The sequence below is a fragment of the Dreissena polymorpha genome, chromosome 12, assembly GCF_020536995.1.
Source record: "Dreissena polymorpha isolate Duluth1 chromosome 12, UMN_Dpol_1.0, whole genome shotgun sequence".
In the NCBI taxonomy this organism is placed as follows: Eukaryota; Metazoa; Mollusca; class Bivalvia; order Myida; family Dreissenidae; genus Dreissena; species Dreissena polymorpha.
Window position 1 is genome coordinate 7,021,336 of NC_068366.1, and position 25,316 is coordinate 7,046,651.

Sequence of the window (25,316 nt, forward strand, 5' to 3'; positions counted from 1 at the left end):
TTTATTATTTCCAAATTAATTTTACTATTAATCCAATTTTATTTTATTAATCCAAAATTTCCAAAATAATCCGCTTAATTTCACGACCTAACCTAACGCAACGAAAATGCCGAGGTGCGAAGAAATACGTCCGAACGACTCGAGATGAGGGACACGAAGTAATTGAGTACGGAACGGGTACTATAAATACACAGTCAAACAGAAAGATTTAAACCCCTGCCAATTTAATCGGGCACTTGAACGAGAATCTTAACATAAACGACTCTTGGCCTAAGGATTAGTCACTACACCACGTCGATGATTAAACTTCTCTATTTAACATTTCAGATTAAGGCGACAAGTGTGTACTGAATGCTGATAAGGAAAGTGCCCTTCCGGTAAGAGTTTATACTAACGCTTTAAACAATTTTAAATAAATAATAGTTTTATAAAAAAGTATTTGGTCAGGTACGTAATAAACGTTAAACTATGTCGATTTTTTTCCGTACCGATCTAAACAGATTCAAATAATTATTACAAGTTTTATCTCAAATTTACGCAAGACTTCTTTTCATCTTGATAACGATATTTGAATCAATCATCCGCGTGAAGTGCATTGGTAAAGCTAAGAAGAATGCATTTATCATCTGAATAGTGTGTCTGCTGTTTCATAAGAATATGATAGTTTCATGTAGTTTTACTTGTTTGCAAATGTAATACATATACCGGTACACATTTTCTGAACTATTTCATCTGATGGTCATTACAGATTTTTTTTTCGAAAAGGCCCAGAATACATAACACACACCGTAAACACACAATTGAGTCAACACGTGGACAATGACGTAAATGTAAATTGGAAATTTAAGTTAAATCAATACTAATTGTAACAACTACGTAATGTATGATTACAAGATCAAATAATTATACAAGCTTTTAGACATGCAGTGTGCTAATAAACCGTGGAATCGAATGTAAGTTAATAAACTTAGTAAAGTTATCAAAACAATAAAATGATATATGAAGAAAACCAATTTGAACTATGTTTACTTTTTTATTTTTTTTTCAGCAATAAATGTTGCAAAATTCCTTATTGTATTTTCATTGTTTTTAAAATATCAATATATTTTATCACATCTGTATGCTTCCAATTATAGTTCCTTTTAATAGTGTTTTCTTAATATGTTAAATATTGTACACTCGGGTATGCCTCCTGCCTTCGCCAAATTGCTATTTCACGTCTGTGTGCATATATAATAAACGACTTAATTCAAATCTAATTTCTGTCAAGTTTTATACTTTTTTTAACCGCGGGAAAAAGACCGTTTTAATTGGTCTACCGGATCGGGGATTGGAGATGCGAAACTGTGTTCTGTAACCGGTAAATACATTCTTGGACGGCACAATTTGATATCATCCCTGACCTATTATTTAATGAAAAAGAAATACTGGTATGTGTCTTATATTGAAATATTGCATTTCGGTATTGGCAAGGAAACATATATATCTCAATGGTTTAAGGATGACACGCCTACAAATCGCGGGTTTCATATGCCTAACATGCACTCGAACAATGAGTATGATACTTAAATTAACCCATTTATGCCCAGTGGATTCTCCCATCCTTCTAAATTGGATCAATTTATTTCCAAAATTAGGGGTGTCAAGTATATTTATTTCTATTTTTAGAATATTTCATAAAGAAATTCATTTAAGCAAACAGCGCAGACCCAGATGAGACGCCGCATGATGCGGCGTCTCATCTGGGTCTACGCTGTTTGCAATGTCCTTTTTTCAGGACGCTAGACATAAATGGGTTAACTTCCTCAAACTTGAGATGTCTCATTTTGTTCGATGCGTTTATTGAATGTAAAGTCTCATATGCCTGAATATAAAAAACTGTCCGGAAATAAAATATAAAACCACTATACAAGTCCTTACATCCAATGTTTCATCTAATTAAGAGGCCACTCTTAAAAATTCATAGTTTATTATTTTTTTTATAAATAATAAAAACAAAACAAAAATAAAACAATAACACAGCGACACATTACTCACACATGCATGCTAAAATAAATTAAAACCCGTTCGCATGTTATATTGAAACTGTGTTTAACTGTTTTACGTAACCCCTAAATACAGTGTAAAATACATTTGTTAAACCTTTCAGTGCGGGAACCGAATTTTGAAGGCCTTTGCGAACAGTTTGGATCCAGATGAGACGCCACAGAACGTGGCGTCTCATCAGGATCCAAACTGTTTGCTATTCTGATAATATTCTTTGAAAAAAATCGAAGATAATGCTAATTTTAGAAATTCAGCAGACGACATTTTAGCAGACGACAAATTTCCCAGCATGCAAAGGGTTGAATCACACCGATAAGGCTCAAACACTCTTCAGGAATTCATGTTATCCCATCAAGCATGATGAGGGCTTATCGACAACAGATATACATTCTTCTTTCTTCTTAAGAATTTTCATTAGCAATATGTGTTCGTTAATCAGATTTAAGAATTTTTTCTCAGACGAAATAATTTTCTTTATTCTTAAGTCTTAGAATTGCTTAAGAATTGTTGGTGAATATTGGCCCAGAGTAAGCAGTGAGATAGTGTCAACTTTAAAAGCACTTTTCAGTATTATATTGAATAGTTATTAGAAAAGTTATCAATGTCAGTACCATAGTAAACAATACGTTTCGTTACATCAATTGTTCATCCATCGACCGAAACAGACACCTGCAACCAGCGCAATTTTGTGACGTAGATACATTGCTTTTTCTATGATCTGCAAAGCGAGCAGTAGCGTTCTAATTTGGGCCGTACTCTGTGAAAAGGGGGTTTAATAAACGTGCGTAAAGTGTCGTCCCAGATTTGCCTGTGCAGTCCACACAGGCTTATCAGGGACGACACTTTCCTCTTTTATGGTATTTTTCGTTTACATAAAGTATACCCTTAGCAAAAATCCAGTTGAGGCGGAAAGTGACGACACTTTACACATATGCATTTGTATGTCCGTCACGCAAAACTACGATGTGCACGTTGATCGACGCTTGATAGCTGTACAAGCGAACAGTCTAGATGAGACTCGTACCACTGAATATAATGTAACGGTGTCCTCAAAACAATGTATTTTTGTATCGATATATACATCAGTGTTTCGGTTTTAAAGTTCTTAGTTTGACATTCTAAAAGTTTGTATATAATGAATACAAAAGCAGGAGGGGCGCCATTTCGAGTAACTTAACCCATTTTGCCTAGCGTCTAGAAAAAAAGGCCTTGGCAAACAGCGTAGACCCAGATAAGACGCCGCATGATGCGATCATTCGGCGTCTTATCTGGGTCTGCGCTGTTTGCTTAAAGGAATTACTGTAAGAAATATTCTAAATATAGAAATAAATATACTAGACATCCCTAATTTTGGAAATAAATTGATCCAATTTAGAAGGATGGGAGCGTCCATAAGGCTTAAATGGGTTAAAATCACACATTTGTTTCTAAACATTCTTCATACATGTTATAAGAAAGGATGTGTTGCGTTAGCAACGTACATAACATTCTCATCATTTGGCGCATGTTCGCAGAATTACATGTAATTATAAACATAAAATAATATATTTTCTTTGAAGAACAATCATTTTAAAGGGATATTTTCACGTTTTGGTAAATTGACAAATTTGAAAAAAGTTGTTTTAGATTCGCAAATTTTCGTTTAAGTTATGCTATTTGTGAGGAAACAGTAATACTGAACATTTACCATGGTCTAATATAGCCATTTTATGCATCTTTTGACGATTTAAAAACCTGAAAATTATAAAGCGTTGCAACGCGAAACGATTTAATAATTTGTAGAGTTCTGTTTTTGTCGTTTAATTTTGTGAAACTACGAAGATTACTAATATAAAGTATAAAATACTTCTCGTATAGATACTTGGCAGGATGGCCGAGCGGTCTAATTGGTTTTTACTCCAGGACTCGGGGGGGGGGGTCACCTGTTCGAGTCCCGATGCGGTCTACTTTTTTTCCTTTTTTAAATTTTATTCTTGATGTTTTACTGGAGCTTTTAAGATCCAATGTTTACATTTATTTATATAAAGCATTTAATGACCAACTTCAAAACATGCCAAAATCTGTGAAAAGGCCCCTTTAAAATATTCAACAATAAACAACTCACTTTAAAAATGTACAGCTTAATTTAACATCGTCAACAACAACCCACCGTCTTTACTACAAAGTTGAACTCTCTATTTTAAACCCAATTGAAGCATCGGTTGCGTTCACCCCCCTGGGGTTCACCCCCTTGACTTATGTGGATGAACAAGTCGAAACATCATTTCTATTTATAGGTCAAATGGAAAACCATGTTTTGCGTACGTAGAGGACATGTCGTTTTCTACTATCTTACGGTACGTTTTTCTCTTCATTTTATGTCGTTGTATGTATATTTTATTATATTACTTGCTTTCTTGAGATCATAGAATAATGAGTGGCATTTATGCGTGTAATATTTCATACCAAATCGGTGTGAGAGTTTTACAAGCAAACTATATTTATTGCAATAAACAATGGCAAATACCGACATGCATACATTATCCATCAATCTATTTTACATTTATATTTTTTGTTTGAGTTTCACGTTTATTTTGCGAATTCAATTGAATGTAACAAAATAGCACATAGTTAACATTTAATAAAACTGAATACGGTGACTGGTCGACTTAACCCATTTATGCTTAGTGGACTCTTCCACCCTTCTAAATTGGATCAATGTATTTCCAAAGTTAGGGATGTCTAGTATATTTATTTCTATATTTAGAATAGTTTTTACAGAAATTCTTTTAAGCACACAGCGCAGATCCTGATGAGACGCCGCATCTTGCGGCGTGTCATCTGGGTCTACGCTGTTTGCCAAGGCATTTTTTACAGACACTAGGCATAAATTGGTTTAGCAGGGACCGTAAGCAAAAAGTCAACATTAAATACAAAAAAATGTATAAACGGCACAAACAATAGGGTCAGTCGGATGAGTTTGGCTCAAGCTGTTTTACGACGTATTCACCGTTCAAATGCACACTCAACATTATTTAGTGCTCGAATATGTCGGAAGGTAGGAGCGTTTACAGTCACGTGATACGGAATATTCATTTAAGATGGTTAATAATTTTAATATTGTTAAAAATGCGTCAACGGTCTGGTTGTTAAATAAGAAATTTCAGATGTCATGCGTTTATGTAAGCTATCGTTACATTATATACGTGCGCAATTCTTATGAAGCAATCGATTTACCTGTAATGTATGTTCTTTTTTTGCGTGTTATTAAAACAACAAATCATGCAAATCACGGTGTGTGTTAATTGAGTAACGAGTTTCTTCACGGAGCTTGTTTGCAGATAGTGGCGTAATTCGCATAGTGTAATTCGATGTCTTGGCTTGAAAGATTTAAGCACAGAACTACACGCTGGGCTTTTAAAAATCAACATGCAAACCCCTTTAATCACGAATGGGATTGTTTATTTCACATGCACAATGTATCATTCATCAATAAGTGAACATGTTCCTTTAAATCATGTACCAACACATGCATACAGCATAAGAAATGAAATTAACAAAGTATAAATATGCTGATCAGTACAATTTGGTCGAGGTGAGCAAAACAAAGAGTAATACCAGACACGATAACGATTTTTTTTAGGAATAAATAACAAAGAAATAAACACAGACTTAATGCGGTTTTCAAAAGGCTTTTAATCGAAGAGAAAACAAACACATGCTTCGTTGGTTAAACAGTAGATGTGCGTGAAAAGATAATAATTTTACAATTAAACTTCACTTCTTTATATTTATTTTAACATTATATGACACTTTAAATCATTCCTGCAATGGAGCTAATTTTTGTGTGTGTTTATTTTTCAGTGTTAACTTAGTCCATATGGCAATGGAATTGTTATGACTATATTATGGGTTTACGTTGTCGTTATCATCGTAAGGGTTCTTACGTATAATGCTTTACATACATCACGTCAAGCACATATTTTTGGTAAACCGCTGGCATCGTCCTTGGCACAAGCTGGTGAAAGCAATTACCATCCGCACATGATCAAACTGTTACACGTGGACTTTATAAATATATATAAGTATATAAGAGTTTATAAATAGCCGCTGACATTTCGCAGTCAAGATACCAGTGAAAATGAAACATAACGACTGCGCAAGAAATGTAAAACACTGGGATACCAACTATTTTTTTTATTGCAAATGTTTTACTTTCGGTAAGATTTCAGTTTATTTCAAAATATTAACACATATTTTATGAATGAAAAATCTAAAATGCTGATATCACACGAGCTTATAAAAGAACAACGTCGGAATTATTTTTACAAATTTAAAAATACTCATGATACTACCGGCAAAAGCAGTAACGTACGTAATCCAGATACACTGTTGGGAAAACCCACAGTATAATGTGGATATAAGAGAGATAGCCAGAGTTTTATTCTCTCACTAATACATGCGTTTGTATCGACTCAGCAGTGGAAATAAATTTGTCGTTTTAATTTTTCTATAAAAAATAAATATGCTAAATGTTTTTGTTAATTGCTTAGCATAGTTTTTATAGTAATAATTATACGTGTTTTAAGATTTTTAAATGGCTGCTTTGTTTCTGTTGTAACTTCTCGTTATTTACTATTTTAAGTTCTGAAACTTTTACTGCTGTATTTCAGTTTGTAACTTGTGAAAGATATAAGAGAACAATAGATGACTCAACTGTCCTATTTCTCCCTTCAGGTGAAAAAACAACAACAATATGTTTGTGGTGGATTATGGAACGGTAAGTATGTATTATACAGTATTAATTGGTTAAATTTGTAAACTGTTAAGTGTGAAAAGTATTAATTAATGGTACGTTAAATTTGAAGACTTTATTTCTGGTCGGAACACAGAATTTTAAATTAAAGGCTTTTAAGTATTTTTCTCAAATATACGCATGACTTCACCATAAATAACATCCTTTCCACTTTGCTCGCGATATTTAAATCAAGCGTGATGTTGATTAGTAAAACTCTGTTGATGTTCGGTTCAGTATCCGAATTGCGCATGTGCGAATTGGCTGCTGTTGTTATTTCCAGAATTTGCTTATGTCAACAATGTTGGTGGTTTTGGAAAAAAAATGATGATGTTTGCTTATCACGGCCGTTACTCACGCGCGCCACCTCTTATTTTGAGATGCATTAATAAATGAGCCAATGCAACTTCCAAGGTGGCGCTTAGGCCCGGATGTTTTGAAATTTCATGGATCATTTAACAGGTGATTAAAAAAAATATATTTCGCACTATTTTTAAAATAGGGCAATGCAGTGCGATTCAGCAAAGATATATTCATCCAAAATTGTACAGAAATATACATTCTCAACCCTTTTAAAAACGTGAGAACCTTTATGAGTTGTGGCATGGTGGAGTTTTATAAAGCATTACGATGAGTTTTTCATGTGTAAAGAGCAAATTACCACCCAAATAAATCGCTTACGACCTAAAACGATTGCGTACAACATAGATCAGATACTGCATGCAAAATAATATATTTTCTTCTTGCCGACGTAGTAGATAATTTTCCAAAAGAGATGGAGCCAATTCTAAGGAGATGTCGATAATGATAGGTGGTGGCGCCAATGCAGTATTATCAATAAACAGTCGTATCGCAATGACATTATCACATGGCGTACATTTGATAGATACTGTTACTTGTTATATTTAATTTATTTTTTTAAAGTTCATAGAAAGCCCAGAACATAAACACTTTCTATAATAAATAAGATGGTTTTTTATATATATAAGAGATCAACTCAATTAAGAAGTCACCAACATGAAAAAAACATATTGTACGATATATACCAAATATGTGTAATACTCAATAAAACCAACAGCTTAATGTTGAACATTATGAAAACAGTTCATCGACAGCAATATTTGTATACAGTATAACAATTCACGAAATAATATTGAGAAAATACTTCTTCTTGAAACGATGATTTGTGTCCCTTAATCAAAATGCTTAATTTACTAAAAGGCCAAGGTGAAAGAATCTTAATAAGGTCGTATATGTTTTTTTTTCCCACTTTCAACTCCAAAAAAATAAGAAAATAGCTCGGTCTTTTTTCGTTAACATGTATAAAACATGTTTAATGTTTGAATAATACAAATCTATCAAGACATTATTAGAAAACTACTTGTTCTAATTAAATACGCACGCGATTCAAGTGTTCTGAAGTGGTCAACTTACAAAAAAAAAATGTAAGGCCTGTAAACATAATAGAAACCATTAAATAAAATATTTCACTTTAAAATAGCTATACATGTGCATTGGCGCAACCTCCTATTCTGAGCGCTTCCTCCTTGGCATTTGCTCCATCTCTTTTTGAAAAATGCAAATTTATCTATTAGATTGGCTAGAAGCCGATGTTTTTGTGCACGCATTAACTTGTACAGGTTCAAAGCAATCGTTTTATGTAATGAACGATTTAATTGGCTGGGTATTAGCTCGTTACACGGGCAAAACACATCGATTTGCTGTTACGAATTTTACCATGTCACAACTTATAAAGGTCATCACGTTTCAAAATTAATTATTTGTGATTGTATGATTCTGTACATATTTGAATGACTTTATAATCGCTGAATCGCACTTCACTGGCCTAGTTAAAAAAATAATGCGAAATATGTTAAAAGAAACATATAAAACATAATTTCCCTATAAAATTATCCGTTAAATTTTAAAACATCCGGGCCTGAGCGCCACTTCGGAAGTAGCATTGGCTCATTAATGCATTCAAAAAAGAGTGTTCGTTTGTGATTAACGGCCGTGTCTATTTGATACTAGAATTCTAATTATGTTTATCCTATTTTTAAATTAATCTTTGGTAAGCTTACACATAACAGTACCATAATCATCATATAATATACACCCCCGGAAACCCGATCTAATGTGAAAAGTTCGACCTGCTTAGAAAAGTTTTCGATAAATTTGGCTGAATTTCGGTAGTGTAAATAAATCCAGTTCTATAATTGAAACACAAGTCTTCACTGTCGAAATGATGGGATCCGCATCCTGCCCTTTGATGCAATCCTGTGTGGTCAGTGCATGTGTTTTATTGGCGTCCACATTGAGATCTATCAGCTACGTCATCATCATCATCCACCTCGTCGCTGGCATCTGGACCTATAGCATAGGACGAAAAACAATGTCTGACACAAAGTAATGCCTTCACCGCATCGCTATAAACCTTCTTGAAGTCATCTGGCTTGTCTTCACTCCTGCTCCTCTGACGAGACAAAGAGTCCGCATCAGTGTTCTACCTTCCACTGTGATAGCTGATGTCGTAGTTGTAGTTCGCTAAGGCAGCTTTCCAGCGGTGACCAGTGGCATCGAGCTTTGCAGTCATTTTGACATAGGTGAGTGGGTTATTGTCCGTAAGCACCTCGAACCTCGCTCCATACAAGTAGTCATGGAATTTGTCCGTCACTGCCCATTTAAGTGCAAGCAATTCCAGTCTACTTGAATGGTAGTTCCGTTCGGAGGGCTTGAGACTCCTGCTGGCGTATGCGATGGGTCTCTCCGTGCCGTCCTCTTCTGTAGTAAGACTGCTCCAATTTCACTGATAGATGCATCATTATGCAGTATGAATGCCTTGGAGTAATCCTCGTATGCCAATACTGATGGTGATGTGAGCTTCTCAATGATGGTTTTAAACGCTGACTGCTGCTCCTCTCCTTACACAATTGGAACTTTATGTGATGGTTTCTTTTTCTCAGTCATTGGTCCACCAAGCAAGTCATTGAGGGGCCGTTACTGGCAAATCATGGGACAAACTTTCGGAAATAGCCGGCGAATTTAAGGAAATTCCGTACCTCCTGAACACAAGTTGTGACAGGCCATTGGCGAACCGCATCTATCTTGGCTGGGTCGGTTTGATGCCGTCCTTGGACACACCGTGGACTAGGTTGGTGACTTCGCTTTGGAGGAATTCACATTTTGAAGCCTTAAGCTTCAATTTATAGGCCTTGATTCGACTAAACGCAGCTTCTAAACGCTCCCACTATTGCGCAATCGACGAGGAGAACATAATAATATCGTCAAGATATATGAGGCATTCTTCGAGATTCATTTCGCCCATGCAACGCCTTATGAACCTTTGAAAGGTCGCCGGGGCATTGCATAGACTAAATGGCATCTGATTGCACTCAAAGAAGCCAAGATTGCCGACCTTGAAAGCAGTCTTCTCTTTATTATCCTCCGCCAACTCCACGTGCCAGTATCCCGCTTTCAAGTCAAGCTTCGTGACAAAATGTGAGCCAGAAAGTAGATGGAGTGTGTCATCAATCCTTGGAATTGCGTACGCATCCTTGTGTGTTCGATTGTTAAGCTTCCTGTAGTCAATACAGAATCGTATTGGTCCATCCTTCTTCCTGACAATCACGACACTTGACGAGAACGGAGTGTGCTATGGACGAATGGCTCCCATTTGCAACATCTCTTGCAGGTGTTAACGGACCTCGTTAAACAAAGCTGATGGAATCCTCCTATACGGATCTTTGAATTGACGTTCGTCTTCCAGTTTGATTTCATGTTTAACTTGATTCGTGTTTCCCAGATCCAAATGACCTTGTTAAAACACATCTTTTCACATGTAGTACAGGTCTTACAGTTGTCTCTTCTGATCAGGATCTAATGATCTATCTTGAGGTTGAGATTTCCTATGAATTCTTGTTTATGATCCTAACGGGCAGGCTTGTTGGGTTCTCTTTGAACTCTATCAGAATTCTCTCCAGGTTCCCAGTTTTGTACCACATTAAACTCTTGTAGTTCACACACGACAGACATAGGCAGAATCTTCACCGGTTTAGCCGACATGTTGAAAATCTTAACCGGTACTCTTGATGATTTACCCGGGTTGTTAAGGTTAACAACTCGGAACAAATTCCAATCCGGCTGGATACATTTTCAGATGGCTCCGTTATTGCAGAATCCACTGTATCGGGCTTCCTGACAAACCCTGACAATGAAATTGATTCAAAGGGTTGTATGCTAATTTCCTTATGATTTGTAAAAAACAGCTGTTCTTCAACCAGTCCTCAAGTTTTCTTCAGCGGACTGTGGTATGAACTTTAGGCCTTTGGATCCGACAATAACAGGGACTTCAAAATTGTAGTCTGTATTCGGAACAACAAGTACAGGTACACGTATATCTTGATTGGAAACTCCAGGTACATTGACAACTGCCTCGATATAACCAATATATGGTAAACTAGTTCCATCTGCACCTTTGACTATGAATTGTTCTATAGTGTGTATGTCTGGTCTAGTTGCTTGTACCAATCTTCACTACTTGTGGTGATCATATATCCTATGTCAACCAGGCAAGGTGATGGTTTACCATTTATAATTACTTCGCTATCATTTGAATGCCCGATCAATCTGTCAAATATGTTAATCTTTGGTGGAGATCTTATCTCTTTCTGATCCTACCCGTTTTGGCTCCTTTTAAGACTTATGACTTCCTCTTCTTCTACCGCGACTGCTTCTGCCTCTACCATACCCTCGGTCTCTAAAATGTATACAGTCCCTGCCTCTATTTTTTGGAGTAGTTGCTATTCTCTTGTATTCCTCGTTTTCTTTATGGAGTGCATCTACCTTTTTATCCAATTGCTCCTTCTTCTGTATAAGCAGTTTCATCATTTCTTTACCTTTGTCATCAGAAGAATTGATAACAGACTGTCGAGCTTTGTACGACGGTTTCTCTTTACTTTTCTATTTCTTTTCTCTCTGTACCCTTATTTCAAACTCTTCAGTTGTTACTTGTTCCGTAAATCTGCATAGTAAATGCCTGTCTAAAAATTCACTCAAGTTGCATGTTTCCATACTTCATTCTGAAGCCCTCTCCAAAATTTCATTTTCAGCATATCCTCTTTCTCGCTTGCATTTATTGGAGTCTTTCTACTTGTTTGTTAAAGCATCTCTTCAATCCTGAGACCCACTGAACTATCGACTCGGCCTCCTTCTGCTCCGCCAAAAAGAAGTGGGACGATTTGCTATCTCTGCTTGTTATGTTTCCAAATGCATCTTCTAGTTTAATTTCTATCATCTCCACCGAAGCATAATGACCAAGGTGAAGCATGATTCGTTTCGCTTGTCCTTTTAAGGCTTACTTTATTGCCTGCAACACCGCCATCTCAGAACATATTACCTTTACACATTCAACTTCTAACTTCTACTCTTTAAAAGTGGCTTCATTTCGAGGTACTGGCTCCCTACCAGTACACTGATGATAAATTCAACTTGCTATTCAGATCCTCTGAGTTCTCACGACATCTTTAATCCATTCTATCATTATACTTCTTTACTGTTTCATCTGAACGTTCTACATCCTTCATTTCAGTAGTCTCTTTCGGTTGCTTGACCTCCATATCTTTACCTTTACTTCATTACTAAAGGCACCACCTATTTTAACTTTCTTCTCTGGTGTGACTTCTTTCAAGAAGGTCAAATGCTTCCTGTCCTTTGGACTCTCAGTTCTATTTTCCTGCTCCTGGAAAGAGTAATCATGCCGGTGCAAGGACGTAGCTCTATCTCTTATCACCTCTTCTTGTATTTTCTGAATAGTTTGGTGAAGGAGTTTCTCGTGCCATTCTTTCTTTAATCTCTCTATATTTCTTTCTTTGTCCAACAATTTCTGGTCTTTACGCTTATGTTTCATTTCAGTGTCCTGTAGCATTTCATGTATTCTTTTCTCTGTATCTCTCATATACAGATGTAATTCTGACTCCTTCTCATTCATTTTTGTTTCCTTTATTTTGTATTCTTGTTCTATCTTATTTATTCTGTCGACCATAGCTTTCTCAAAATCTTCTAGCTTCCTCTCTTACGCTTGCATATATTGGTCCCTATTCATTAATAACCTCTCTCTATCATGAAGTGTAACCTCATTTTTCTCTAACTCTTTCCTCAAAATGGGTTCTACATCTCTTTGTACCGCGCTCTTCTGGTTGTCACTTTCAGCCTCATCTGCAGTGTTGAACATACTACTTGACAAACCTTGTAATCTATTATCTCTCACGCTCCGAAAACATTTCCAATGAGGTGTCAAAAGCGTAATCAAGCTTACTACTAATAGGTGTATCCATAGGTGGGCTCTGGTTTCTGTTGCATCAACTTGGTCTTGTGCCTTGAATATAAGCAATTTGTCTGCTCATGTCTCTATCTATAGATGTCTCATGTCTCTATCTATAAAACCAGTCAATTATGCTGATGGATTTATTGTAAGCCCACTAAGTTCTGTAGTAACAATTGATAGTCTTCTTTGACTCCTATTATCATCGTGTTGAGCTAATATGTCCCTATCTGTTGGTGTGTCAGATGACTCCAGTTGAGACATTTGTGCTCTATGCTCCCTTAATAATTGATCTCTTTGTAAAATTATTTCTCGAATTTCCCTTTCTTTGTTCCTTCTTAATGCTCTCTTCTCCCTTTCACTGACTATATGATCCTCATCTATAGTGTAATATATGTGGTAAATACGGTTTAGATCAATTCAATTATATTATAACCTATGCAATGTCTCATTGTTTCATTCACGGAAGTTCACCTACGTCAGTACTCCACAACTTCACATCCACTTATACTAGTATGGCTTTCAAGTATATATACTCCTTACAACCAAACCATTCAATTCACAAGTTCCTAGTCAATAGTCTTTCTAGTACACTTTACTTCTAAAGCTACTTTCAAAGTAGTCACTTCAATTAAAGTTCAACTTTTCAAACCCTTTTCTAGCAATGGTACTCCTCGTTCACCATATATCTCAAATATTATCTTATTAAACTTTTTATACTTTCACAACACTTACAGTGTATACACCAACTTCATCAGCTAACTGCTTTCACTGTCACAGTATCACGCAATGGCATTTATCCTACACCATATATCCTGTATTTTTCAATGCACTTTTGACAAATCTCTATCATGTATTCACAACTTTTATATTTTATCCTCAATACCTCAGTAAATTCTTGATTCTTATTATTATATATGTATCTGTACACGCTTTACTGTTTATTTTTCTTTGCAAGTATTATATTTCAACACCATATTATATGTTTTATAATTTATGTCAATTTATAACAAGTAAACAACACACATTTATAACCTATGTATTGTATTATTGTTGAACCAATATTATAGAGAAAGTGTTTATAGTATAGGATATACAACACACATTATGTCTATTATTAAATAGGGTGAAATTATACCTTTATGGCAATACATGTTTTGTATGTATATATTTACTATTCAACCAATATTTATTATCTTGCAAAAAAAACTTGAAAAAATGTGCTCCGCTGATGATTCCAACTTCGAACCAACACTCAAACAGTCTAATGCCGCTCTAACCAATGGCTCAACTGTCACGGCTATCGCGGCGACGGTAATCTATTGCTGGTGAAATTTAATACGGTCAATAACATGTGAAAAATTATCGATAAACTTTGAGAGTTTATGCTTTGATTTTTCACATGCTGTCAAAATCCGACTTAGTCTAAGAAGTTTTTTCGACTGAGAAACTTCCTTACATCTATAAATCGCAAACGTCACTTTACGATTTATCAAATGTATACCTATACGCGAAAACTCCGAACAAACTGTATAAGTCGCGATGGAATTTCAATAATTGACGACTTTTTGTTTTAATTTACTCTACCAATTTCATAATTACAAAGTAATGTATAGTTTGCAAAAATGAAATATTTCACGTATGATTACTGTATGAAATAATAAGCATTTAAATGCATATAATTTCTATTTCTCAGGTCTTTTTCAGATAATTTATTTTCTTCAAGTGGTTAAAATTAGAATACATGCTAATCGAGGCAAAACTATACCATGATTTGTATAACCTAATATATGTAACAAATATATGTAACTAATATATGTAACTAGGTGTAACTCCTACAATCTACTAGATCTTTTCTATGATTTATAGAAAAGTGATATATATATATATATATATATATATATATATATATATATATATATATATATATATATATATATATATAGTTATAGTTATAGTTATAGTTCTAAACCCCCAAAAATACAAGTGCCAAGGTAAAGTGGGTAATTCACGCAACAATACACCTTATCTATGTTATGACAGACAGTTGATCACTGACCTATAAACAGCCGACTGACCGCCAGGTATCTATTGTAATACGGATTTTAAAATGTTGGCCGAATCTACCTGTGTATATAATGTGAACAAGTTTAAACAAAGACAATTATGCACAAAAATAAAACAACATTACCACTTCCATATGAATTACACTAATCACTATGTCTATGATAAACACAATGACACACAAAATAGAGTTTATATGAAATAACTCCATTGTCATAGCAGTGCCACTAATAATGACACCAAAGTTTTGATCCCTTAGAACATCAGTGGAATAGTCTGTCGGCGAAAACAATCCTATTCCCGGGGTTAAACGTTGGATATCCTGACAATCCTGCTATCTAGCTATAATAGATAACAGAGTTTATAGTAGAAGAAACACACCGTATTACGCGTCGCGTCGATGACAGAGGGTGATAACGAATATGACAGATTGTGAAAATAAATATTTTATTTATTTCTCTCTTCTTTTTGTACTTGTATACACAATTAAGAAGCAAAACTGTCCTTTGTAATATACTATTAAGACGGGAAGATGATGTGTGCTGTATGTTTGTCGAAAAGACGTTCTCTGCACGCAGTTATACGAGAGAAAAATAATTTGTACGATCAAATTGCTCTGCACATGCAGCGATTCACATGAAGAAATTATTTTTGATGGAATATTCTAGATATGTACGAAGAACAATAAGGCAAATATTATTTACATGTCCCAGTTAATTAACAATGGCAGCTTACGACGAGGAAATAGACGAGGCTGTAGGTCTGTTAAACGTACAGCACACATAACCTTCCCGTCTTGAGAATACACTTAAAGACTTTCCTAACGCAACACTTTTCACACTTGAATATCCAATTTATGAGTTAAAATTTTGATTTAAAATTGCACATGTGATCATTTGACTATATTCTGTGAGAGATAATGATAAATTTATTCATCCGTTACAATCGGTCGCTTTTGCACGTGGGGTAGATGTGGTTTCAACTTTTTGCACATGAAAATGGTGAAATCCAATATGATTCTAATTTTATTTCAATTGCTTTATTTCAGATGGGTTGATACACCAGGAAAACATAAAATTAATTAAAAAATCAATATGACTCGTATACAATTTCAGGAGCGCAACAGCGCAATCGGCATGTTGAAGGCTACCTTTCCCACTTGCTGAAGCATCCAATCGTCACGGTTGAATGATTTTATCTTTTGCTTGCACATACTGTAGTCAAATGATCACATGTACATTGTTAAATCAGAATATTAACTCATAACGAAGAAAATTAAGTTTGAAAATGCTGCGTTCGAAAAGTCATCAAGTGTAGTACAACGCTATATTATTCCAATTTAATTTCAAGTTCATTATTCTCGGTGGGTTATTACACCAGGAAAACATAATATTAATAAGAAAAGCAATAAGTCTCGTATGAAAATTTATGAGCGCAATGTAAAGACATTAAGAAGTATAAGTTAATTCGTTTTACTGTGCACATTATTATTTTACGATGTACGATTTTGAGAATTTTTCTTTTTCAGTGATTATTTTTTTTTTAATGTGTTATGTTGGATATTTTCATGTTGACCAATTTCAATAAATTTTACATGATGTTACATATGTGTTCAATAAGTTTGAGTCCAAATTTCTACAATTTTTTTTAATAAGGGAGCTATATTGATTTGAATATGTGTTGCGTTAGAAAAGTCTCCAAGTGTATATTACAAAGGACAGTTTCGCTTCCTAATTGTGTATACAAGTACAAAAACAAGAGAGAAATAAATAAAATAGTTATTTGATCAGACTGTCATCTTCGTTAGCATCTTCTACAGCGATTCTGTCATCATCGGCATGATTAATCATACATATCTGCCTACTAAGGCGTCAATTCTTTTCCGAAGGGGTCAGTTTGGACGCCTGTGACATGTTCATGAAACAACTCAAGGGGCAGATATTTGGCTTACGTATACTCAAGGGATAAATGCGTAAGTATATAACACGAAATCCAGTCATTATTTTCAAACTTGAGACATGTTGAACAAAAATCAGTCTTTTTCAATGATGTTTCGGAAACTGTAACTTTAAACTCGTTCACATTTGTTTAAACACTTGAACAATGAGTCCAAAATTACCTGGTGGCGTCCTCAGTCAATGTTCGTAGCAATGATTTTGGCTTGACTTGCGTGATATAGTTATACCGACAGAATTTATAACCTACCTATTGTTCGCGGTCGAGACCAACTGCCTGTCTTCGACGGCACACTCTGTCATCGACGTGACGCGTAATACGGTGTGAGAAAGGTAGGTAGGGCCCACTTGCCTTCCAATTCATATGTATACATGTTGCATTTCTATAAAATACCTCGGTACCGAGCTAGACATCTGTATTCATCCATGATGCTGAATTGTTACCCCTGCCAGCAGCCCCACGTTTGGCGCCAGTTTAACAGTTGTGTACTGTTATAGTTCAGTAGTATTTGGTGTTCTGGGTTCTAAGGTTGCAATAGTGTTCTAATCTGGTCTAACGGCAGGTAAAATACAACACATTGCAAATATATATTTAAATAATATATTTTTAGGAATAGCAAGAATGCTGGTTATCTATGCATACAACACCAAAGGCATATCATTATCGATTAATCAATATTCGTACCCATACCTGACAGCAATGTTAACAATGTTAACGTAAATAACGATGGCGACGACGGATGTTATAAATACTTGAAATAAGGTCACACAGGTAAATCAATCTAACGTACAGGTTACAAGCTTGAAATACAATATGGAACTGGCTCAAAACCTACAGAGACATGAAACAATGTTACTAAAGCAACATGGTACGCAATTACCTGCAAATATATATTTAAATAATATAATATTTATGAATAGCAAGAATGCTGGTCATCTATGCATACAACATCAAAGGCATATCATCATCGGTTGATGTTATATACATACGATTGGTCAGCGCTAGAGGGGAATTAGCATAACAAAGGAGAGTGGACAGGTGAAGATAAATATAAATGTTAGTTTACCTGATACGGTATCCTACTTATTGCTACGTTTTTCGTCTACCTACGCCTACGTACGTCTACGAATACGACTAACGTGACGGACGGATCTCAACTGCATAGATCAGGTGATGTAAGGTAAAACAAATCCATTTCAAGCATTTATACATTTTGCTTATAAACGATTCAATTATCGACCTGTGACAATATTATTTTATATAAATAACTACACACAATTCATTAAACACAATATTATTCACGAGACATTTTCAAAGTTTCACGTATTTTTTTACGAGTGAGCGTAGTTTATAACAAGGTGAATTAAGCTAGTCGATTGCATTCTGATTTTGTTAATTAATTCGTAAAATAACGTATAATTGAAATTTGCAACAGTGATCGATTTTTTCGAGTCCAGTTTAATTTCCGTTTCAAATTCTTTAGGTACAGTTGATATCTTAAAAACCACAACAAGTGTAAATTCACAAATCGCCCATGCGTAGGATAACAGTCTAAATCTTTTTATGCTCCCCTAAACAGTTTTGGGGGGAGCATATAGTCGCCAATTCGTCTGTCCGTCCGTGTGTCCGTCCGTGCATAATTTTTGTCCGGGCTATTTCTCAGCAATTAATGACCGGAATTCAATGAAACTTTATGGGAAACTTCACTACCAAGAGGAGTTGTGCATATTATTAGCGGGTTCTGGTCGGATGATTTTTCACAGATTTATGGCCCTTTGAAATTTTCAAAAAAAAAATTCTTGTCCCCCCAACTACTGTGCCCTCAAGACGTTTCCTTTTATCTGAATATATAGTGCAATATTGTGACCAAAAACCCTTTGGGGAGCATTACCCGTCTCCGACGGTTTCTTGTTCTTATTCTATCACGACCGCAGCCCACGCATTGTGTCCAACCAATTCTAAAATAATACATACATGTAATATTACATTCGATGGTCATGTGGGCAAGCTACCGACGAGAACGTGTGCAAAAGATGCGTGCAAAGGTAACAACGAAAATTAACGATGTAACTCAATATAACGAATACACACAGAATCAACCGATGTCTGGGTATTTGACCGCTTATGGTGATATAACAGTAAAAGACCAGCAAATTAAGATAATTGAACCCGAGTGGCAAATACTTAAAGGCGTTGTAAATTGAGCGCCAGCCAATGTCATCTTACAATTAAAAAGAGGCTGAATATATGGAAGCTACGGAAGCGTATATGGTACACCCCAATAATATGACCATGCCGGATTAATTTATTTCGACTTACTGTGTAATAACATGGTATGTCGACATAGTTTTCTAGCTTTTTCCCACTAAATTTTACTCGCAATAACGACAGTAAGTTTAAATCTCGATATAAATGTTTCCGGCATTTCCCGAAAAAATATTTGGTCGACATTACCTAAGTCGACAAATCAACATAATTTTTTGCGTCGTGCTCTTGTGAAAATGACTTGCCATCATAGTTTTAGTCGACACGATGAGTTATTGTTTACAACATGACACCTTTTTCATATCTTTCCGTTTTAGAATATGGTACACCCCAATAATATGGTCATGCCGGATATGTTTATATCGATTTACTGTGTGATAAAATGGTATGTCGTCATAATTCTGTAGGTTTTTCCCTCTTAATTTTACTCGCCATAACAACATTAAGTTAAAGTCTCGAAGTAAATGTTTCCGGCTTCTCTGGAAAAAATATTTGGTCGACATGATCTAAGTCGACAAATCAACATAATTTTTGACGTCATTCTCATGTGAAAATGACTTGCCATCATAGTATTAGTCGACATTATGATTTAATTTTTACGCCATGACACCTTTTTCATATCATGCCGTCATAGAATGTTGACATAATCACAGCATCAGGGTGTACCATATACGCTTCCATAGGATAACTCATTGTGTCGAATAAAACTATGATGGCAAGTCATTTTCACAAGAGCATGACGCCAAAAAGTATTTTGATTTGTCGACTTAGATTATGTCCACCAAATATTTTTTTCGGCAAAAGTCGGAAACATTTACGTCGAGACTTTAACTTAATATCGTTATGGCGAGTAAAATTTAGAGGGAAGAGCCTACAAAACCGTATGACGACATACCATGTTATTTCACAGTAAGTCGATATAAACTAATCAGGCATGACCATATATTAGGGTGTACCATATATGCCTCCATACTGAATACGTTTTTAACATCGTACGCTGATCGAATATTTAAGCAAAATTGGGTACATACGTCAACACAATAATACCCAACAATAATTTATTTAAAAAAAAATCATTAAATACGTTTTCTTTTACATGGTTTACTTGCCAACATTTTATAGTTGCAATGATATGAATGTGCGTTATTCAATACATTATATTATGTAATTGCAAGTAAAACACGGGATTTAGCTGAACATGTAACTATTCTTATTATGAAAATATTCAAGTATTAATGCAATATTCCTTTAATAGCGGTATTTAATGGCGTCTTTTGCATATTGCAGCGTATTTATGAGGACGACATCGGGATGTGCAAACAACAGTTTCTGAATCCAATCAATGCCGAGTCCAAGTCGCAATACATTTTCGAGAACGGTACGTAAATGAAATGTTACCCGATTTGAATTATCGCATACAGTTAATTACATATTCCAGATAATATAAGTACGAAATAAGTGTTTATTGTCGATGATCTGAACATTGTATTTATTTAATTTTGTTCTGAAATAAACGTTTGATATTGAAACAATTAAATTCAGTATTATTGAAATCGAAATAGGTTCTTCTAAATGTTTTGTTTGTTGGAGGAGTTTAATAGCAAATATATGTGTTTATCTAGCAAATATATGTGTTTATCTAAAGAACACATCGTCTTATCTAATATTTCTATAATTATAAAAGAAACGGTAAACATTATATGGTCAGGTTACCTTTTAAGTATTGCAATTGGGAAACAACGAAGCGTCTTTCATTTACAATGGAATAATTTATCCTAATTACTGTGTATTAATAAGCAGCATTGTCGGGCAAACGGCGGAACACATGTTCGATGGCATCAAAACTGTTTCGATGAAGGATAATGTAAGCTTGAAAAAATATATCTGAAAAAGATAAGTTATTAGCCTTATCAACATTCAAGTTATCATCGAATGGTTATTTTAAGGGTATGTCGTGAATTCGCTGAATCCATTATAAAGAATGCGTGATATTGTTGTAAACGCTGTATAATGAAACTTTTTGAACTTTTACTTTTTATTGTGTCACTGGCACAGATCCGTGGGCGTCGATCATTCGGGAGAACCATTTTCTCCGCATGTCTGACATATGTAGTGCATTAGTCAAACGTGCAAGACAAATGATTAAGTGACGGTCTGGAAAAGGTGCTTAAGCCAAATTGACTAAGTTACATAAATTTAAATAAAAGTGCACTTACCTGCATCAGTTTGCTTGTGTTTTCTTTGAATTTCATGCAATTTTATTTATATCTTTTTACATACAACGGCTTTCGTTCTAGTTCTGGCAGAAAGAATGTCTGCTTAGTTGTTACTAATTACTATCCCGATTTCAATTTACTTTGTTTCAGGCGCCACAAATAAGCTGGTATACAAATACAAGATACACTTTAGGCCGCTTATTAACATCCATGCGTATAAGGATATGGACACGAAGCTAAAGCTGTTCAAGCTAAAGCTGTTCAAGCTAAAACTGTTTAAGCTAAAGCTGTTCATATATGCAATGTGGCTGATAGAAAACATCATCAAGAAAGGTATGGAAATACATGTTATGACTTAATGTCAGCATTGTAGAGGCATTTCAATGGCCTTGAAATGACACTTTTGATTCGGACTCCTTCTCTATAAATGTTTCAGTTATAACGCAAATATATGTTATATAAGTGAAAATAAAACTATCTCATATACATGGATTATTTAACTATAATAAACAGCATGCGAGTTATTGAACATTTATTCAAGTCTATTACAATTTATATACAATACATTTTGCACTATATTAATGCCTTTAACAAAATAATAATGTTATTGCGAAGCACAAAATGCTGCAATATTTAGATATTTAAACTTCATATTAAGTCATCTTTATACATAATCGAAAATGGTATAATGTTAAGTCCAATACCAAGAGGGCCCTTCCTTTGATCGTTTTGTATACATTAAGAACGAAAAACACGATTAACACATTGATATATCTATTCCAATTGCGCCTGCGACTCTATGAAGTATAATGTCCGCTTTTGTTACGCAGTTCTATAAAGGAAATATATAGCGGTAAATACGAGAATGATTGCCCGTTGTTATTTTGCAGCGGGATATGACATGCAGTCTGTCCAAACGTTCGAGCCAGAAACCAGCACATATACCTTACCCTTTAAGAAAAAAGGAAACGGAAAGGAAATGAAGCTCACGCTTGTTATAGTATATCCTCAATTTACAGGAAATGATTTTACAAGCGCTATGGGGAAATGCTCGTATTCAATGTTGACGTATGTCAACGTTTTCCCCGAACACATACGTATGTTTCTTCATCTGCCAGTTCAGAATAGTGATGATAGGAAAGAAACAGAAATGAAGAAGAAACACAGAGCTTACATGTAGAATTAAGTCATGAGATATACGTAGGAACATGCGGCGACTACAAGATCGGATAGTATACTCTCCGGTATATTAGTTATGGACATTAACGGAGCACTATTGTTGGGGCTGACACTGAGCATTGCTGTATTCCCTGTGTTCAAATGCGGGTGTTGCTGAAAATCAGTTTGATGCTTGAAAGCTAGTACATGTTGAAGGCGAAAGAAATTGATGGTGCGCGTTTAGTATTTGTTAATATTTTCTTCGTTTAATATTATTTGTACCAAGCAAAAAGGGAACCTTGTTTGGTCGATTAATGGTATAGTACTTCGTATTGCGGAGCAAGAAAGTCGTGAAAAAAACAGTAGATTATAAAAAAGAGATAAAATTCCTTCGATAATCGTCATGAATTCGATGATCAGTACGTATTTAAACAAAATAAAAATACTTGGAAATAAATCAAGAACGTGACAACTAATCAATATATAATATCAATATGTCCATTAATGTTACAACATGTTAAATTTTAGTTGAATAACGTATTTGAGGAAATTCAAATGTTTTAAGAGTCGGATGCCAAATTTTCATGGACACTTCTTTTACCGATCATCTCAAAGACAATGGCACTTCGATTCCAGATAACTCGACACTTTCTACCAGATATAACACACTATTTAGTGAATCAGAAATGCAGAATTCGCTGTGGAATACTGCAATACATGTAGTAAGCAGGCGATACATAACTATGTATGTACTGATGTAAATTAAAAACGAATTACCGAAACATGTTCTTATTCCTTTTGAATATGATGATAAAAGGGAAAGGGAAGTGTAAAGGGAAGTGATTCCTATAATTAGAGCTCAATATAAAGGGAGTTTTCCAATCTTTTAAATTTTGTGGCTACGCATTAGTATCGTCTACATGGTGCGACTCTAATGACCACCAATGACATAGGATTTTATGAGGTGTATTGGCCGCTTTAAAGCGAGACTATACGATTTTTATATGTGTTAAATGGTTATATATTCATAAAAATATGTTGCAATAACACAAAATAGGCAAGAAAAATTATTCATTGAAGGCGAAATTCATAAAATGCAGCAAATACAAACTATCGCCCGAGCCGATTGTGACGATGATATTTCGTACATATGTTCCTACAATAACCGAAGCATTCGTCTTTTAACGAGGATCGGAGTTAGTCTTCGTGTGTCGTATGAATATATATCGTTGCAGGAAATTAAATGATCCGTAAAACTACATTTAGATTCACATCGTACATGCATGATATACATGCTGGCGAATTCGACTGTACAGGCATTTTCGATTTCAAAATTAAATATCTGGCTTATTTTTCGACACATGTTTTTCTTAACTTTTATTCTAATTTATATTGAAATATATGCATAATAAGTTGTTTACACATTTTATATACATTCATAGAAATTTGACAAAATCGTTTTTACTCTCGCTTTAAGACTCCTTGCTCCCCTTATATAGAGTCCTGCTATAAGTTCACTTGAACACAGTCGTGTTGATCCACATGATCCGTTATATTTTCAATTTTCTTAAATCTCAATGTACCAATTTAAACAAGTTTATCATGTAGACAATTATTTTCGGTCGTCACTTGAAATATATTACTTCAGAAATAAGCATTTGAATCTTATTAAAAATTTGCACTAATAATATTAATCATATAAATTAATAGTAGTTAGATTTTTGAAAATGAACAACGCCATTGGTTATATTTTACATGTGTATGTTATTACGTTATGCATAGATTCCCAATGTGTCGGGCTTGACAATGCAAATTGATTCGTACTTCAAAATGTTTGGTAAGAATAACCATAATAAACATAAATGCATTTGAGGTAGAAGATAAAACTCGGTTATCAGGGTGTTATTCGAAGTGCCCTCTATCGGGAATCAAAGTATCCGCAACTTCATGAATATCACCTATTAAAACATGCTCTATCTTCGTTTATATTTCATTGAATACTATCAAATTTTCACAGTTATTACTCTACATGCTAGAATAACAAACAATTTCGTTTAATATTTCTTAGTAGTTTTATTTTGTTGAAATGTTTACTGTTCATCCAGTTAATGCTGTTTTCCGACCGTTTATTTTTCCTTTTTTGAAAAATCTACCATTCTTCCGTGATGTTTTTCTTTGCAATAGAAAAGGACACACCATTTATAAACTCGACCATGCGCCTTGTCTAAAAAACTAATCTTTATGATATAACTTTTAAAAAAGCTGATGAACTTACCTCTCGCGCTAGGCTTTTGTTGTTATCTGGTATCGAAGTGCCATCTGTTATCAAAGTATCCGCATACCCAGCGTGTTTATGCGGTGTAAATGTAAACATTTTTCCCAGAAACGCGATAATTGATTATTTTTTGTATGATAATCTACATTATTTATAATGGATGATTACTAATATATCGATTATAAAGAACAATTGTTTTCTCGCCAGAGCTTAGATTTTATTGTTTTTGTGTTTGCTGCTTTT

At 34.7% G+C, this 25,316-nt stretch overlaps 1 protein-coding gene across 3 annotated transcripts; it reads left to right on the top strand.

The window, feature by feature from the left end:
• The first annotated feature begins 276 nt into the window (after positions 1–276).
• Positions 277–24,694, top strand: LOC127854112 (uncharacterized). 3 transcript variants are annotated; one of them, XR_008036920.1, is made up of 7 exons: positions 277–377; positions 4,323–4,382; positions 6,763–6,805; positions 10,977–11,205; positions 20,712–20,802; positions 21,791–21,973; positions 22,531–24,694. XR_008036920.1 is itself a non-coding variant. In XM_052389113.1 (6 exons), the coding sequence occupies exons 3-6, from the start codon at positions 6,782–6,784 to the stop codon at positions 22,818–22,820; spliced, it is 588 nt and encodes a 195-aa protein (XP_052245073.1). In that variant the 5' UTR covers positions 277–377; positions 4,323–4,382; positions 6,763–6,781; the 3' UTR covers positions 22,821–24,694. The 3 variants fall into 3 exon arrangements, 2 of the variants coding, with proteins under 2 accessions (XP_052245073.1, XP_052245072.1); XM_052389113.1 differs by lacking the exon at positions 10,977–11,205; XM_052389112.1 differs by lacking the exons at positions 277–377; positions 4,323–4,382; positions 6,763–6,805; positions 10,977–11,205 and adding an exon at positions 14,242–14,453.
• Positions 24,695–25,316: the final 622 nt, after the last annotated feature.